Source organism: Vollenhovia emeryi, unplaced genomic scaffold, assembly GCF_000949405.1.
Source record: "Vollenhovia emeryi isolate VEMERY1.0 unplaced genomic scaffold, V.emery_V1.0 DF939911.1, whole genome shotgun sequence".
In the NCBI taxonomy this organism is placed as follows: Eukaryota; Metazoa; Arthropoda; class Insecta; order Hymenoptera; family Formicidae; genus Vollenhovia; species Vollenhovia emeryi.
The window spans coordinates 8,177-10,350 of record NW_011966455.1 but is presented as its reverse complement, the minus strand read 5'-3'; the positions used below and the strand labels follow the sequence as shown (position 1 = coordinate 10,350).

At 45.5% G+C, this 2,174-nt stretch overlaps 1 protein-coding gene across 1 annotated transcript; it reads right to left on the bottom strand.

The window, feature by feature from the left end:
- Positions 1–414: 414 nt before the first annotated feature.
- Positions 415–1,755, bottom strand: LOC105556591. Its single transcript, XM_012003685.1, has one exon. It carries the CDS (start codon positions 1,753–1,755, stop codon positions 415–417), a length of 1,341 nt encoding a protein of 446 aa, XP_011859075.1.
- Positions 1,756–2,174: the final 419 nt, after the last annotated feature.

The window sequence follows — 2,174 nt, the reverse complement described above, 5'->3', positions numbered from 1 at the left end:
AATGTTATGAGTTTACCGGTATACATTCGAGTGAAAGATCTTCGTGCGGAAACAGGGTAGCCAAATGGTCTACTACCGGGGACGGATCCCAAATATACTCGTACCGAGGACGTTGCGGTTTTAGTGACGCCACCCCTTTAAAAAATCGCTTAACTAATGCGTGAGACCCTACTTCAGTCGATGAAATAAGTGAGATGGCCGAGCGATATGTGTTTAAAGTGGAGTAAGAACCGACACTTGTTAGCGAATCCGATAGGAATTCTAAAACCATTGGAACCGATGCTGAGAAGCAGCTTATTTCTTTTCGCCTGCAAAAATTCCACCATAGACGAAGAGGCTTGGTGTACTGCGCTATCGTAGACTTCGTAACCGATGCGAGTGTGGCTTCCATTGCAGCTGCTGGAGTTCCCTTAATTAAAAATGCTTGGCGGATAATCTCGCTGCTACCAGGGAAATCTTTCTCCAGGCCGAATGGTTCTCTCTGAAAGGTGATGTCAACATTTTAATATCTGGCTCGAAGCAAATCGGTTGGTGGGTGACGAGTCGATTAAACAAGAGGAACCACGGTTGGGTCGGCCACCACGGAACGACCACCACCCCTTCTGCTTTATCTGTAATAATTTTTCGAATAACTTTCAGAATCAGTATAAAAGGCGGAAAGGCATAAAAGTAAGATTTGCTCCAATCTAAGGAAAAAGCGTCTACTGCCTGTGCCAGAGGATCTGGCAGCCAGGAGACGAAGCAAGGATATTTTGCATTAATTGATGATGCAAACAAGTCAATATCGAAAGGCCCAAAATGAGAATGTATCTTCTCGAAATAAGACTGCTCTAAAGACCATTCCGTTTCCACTGATACGACTCGCGACTCGGCATCCGCCTCAACGTTCTGAGCGGAGGGAATATACGACGCGTAGATGAAAATGTTTCTATCCGCACACCAACACCAGATTTCTCTGGCAAGGTTTGACAAATGGGGGAACCTGATTGATCCCATCCGGTTAACGTATGAGAGAGCCGACTTATTATCCACTCGTAAGAGAATGTCACAGTTTGTTGAATGCGGTGCGAAGCATCTTAACGCATGGAACACGGCCAAAAGCTCTAAATAATTAATAGGGTGACGTTTTTCCTCCGGTGCCCAAAACCCGTGTGTTCGAACTCCGTTGCAGACAGCACCCCAACCTGTCAACGAGGCATCAGTAAAGATTTCAAGCTGAAAACGACCGGATCTGATAACGTTGCGCTGTGCTGTGTCCTCAAACACTTCTCGCCACCATAGCAAATCCTCTCTGATTGCGTGTGGTAGGGTCATTTCAGCTTCGTAATCTCCGTCCGCGACTGATAAGGCCAAAAACTTTTCTCTCTCCAGCACCTTGGTATGCAGGATACCGTATTGCACGGCTGGGCAAACCGAAATCAGGGAACCAATGTAGCTTGCTAACAACCGGATTTTGCAGGATCTCTTTTTCAAGATGGTTAGTGTCGATTTAAGAAGTTTGGCTCTTTTATCCAACGGAATCGAGACAGAAAAACTGCTTGTATCGAAGATAAAGCCTAAAAAACGGCAGATCTTAGCCGGTGTGAGTACGCTTTTAGAAGAGTTAATTAAGAAACCTAACGAGGTTAACAAACTCGTCGTCGCATAAATATTTTCCAGACACTGGTTGTATGACGAGGCGATGAGAAGAAAATCATCCAAATAAACGACGGACAAAAAGCCCTTTTCTCTAAGAGAGTAAACCACAGGTTTCATAATTTTCGTGAAGATGTAAGGTGCCGACGCCAGTCCAAACGGAAGCGCTCTGAACTGGAAGAGTTGATTCCGAAATCGGAAACGAAGGTATCTCCTGTCATCCTGACAGATCGGTAGGAGCAGGTACGCATCCTCTAAGTCAACTTCCTAGTCCCCTGAGGAGAGGAGACGGATAACGGTCTTCCAGTCTTCCATTTTGAAATGCGGGGCTGAAATAAACTTGTTAAGACGTTTCAGATTAAGGATAAATCGTCAGCCTCCCGATGATTTTTTAATCACGAAAAAGGACGACAGAAATTGGCCCTGGCAATCTGACACAGGTTCGATCGCTCCTCTATCAAGAAGCCTGGCAACTTCCTGCTGACATATCTGTGTTTCCGACTCTGATAAGAGAACCGCAGGCTCCCTACCCTGAAAAG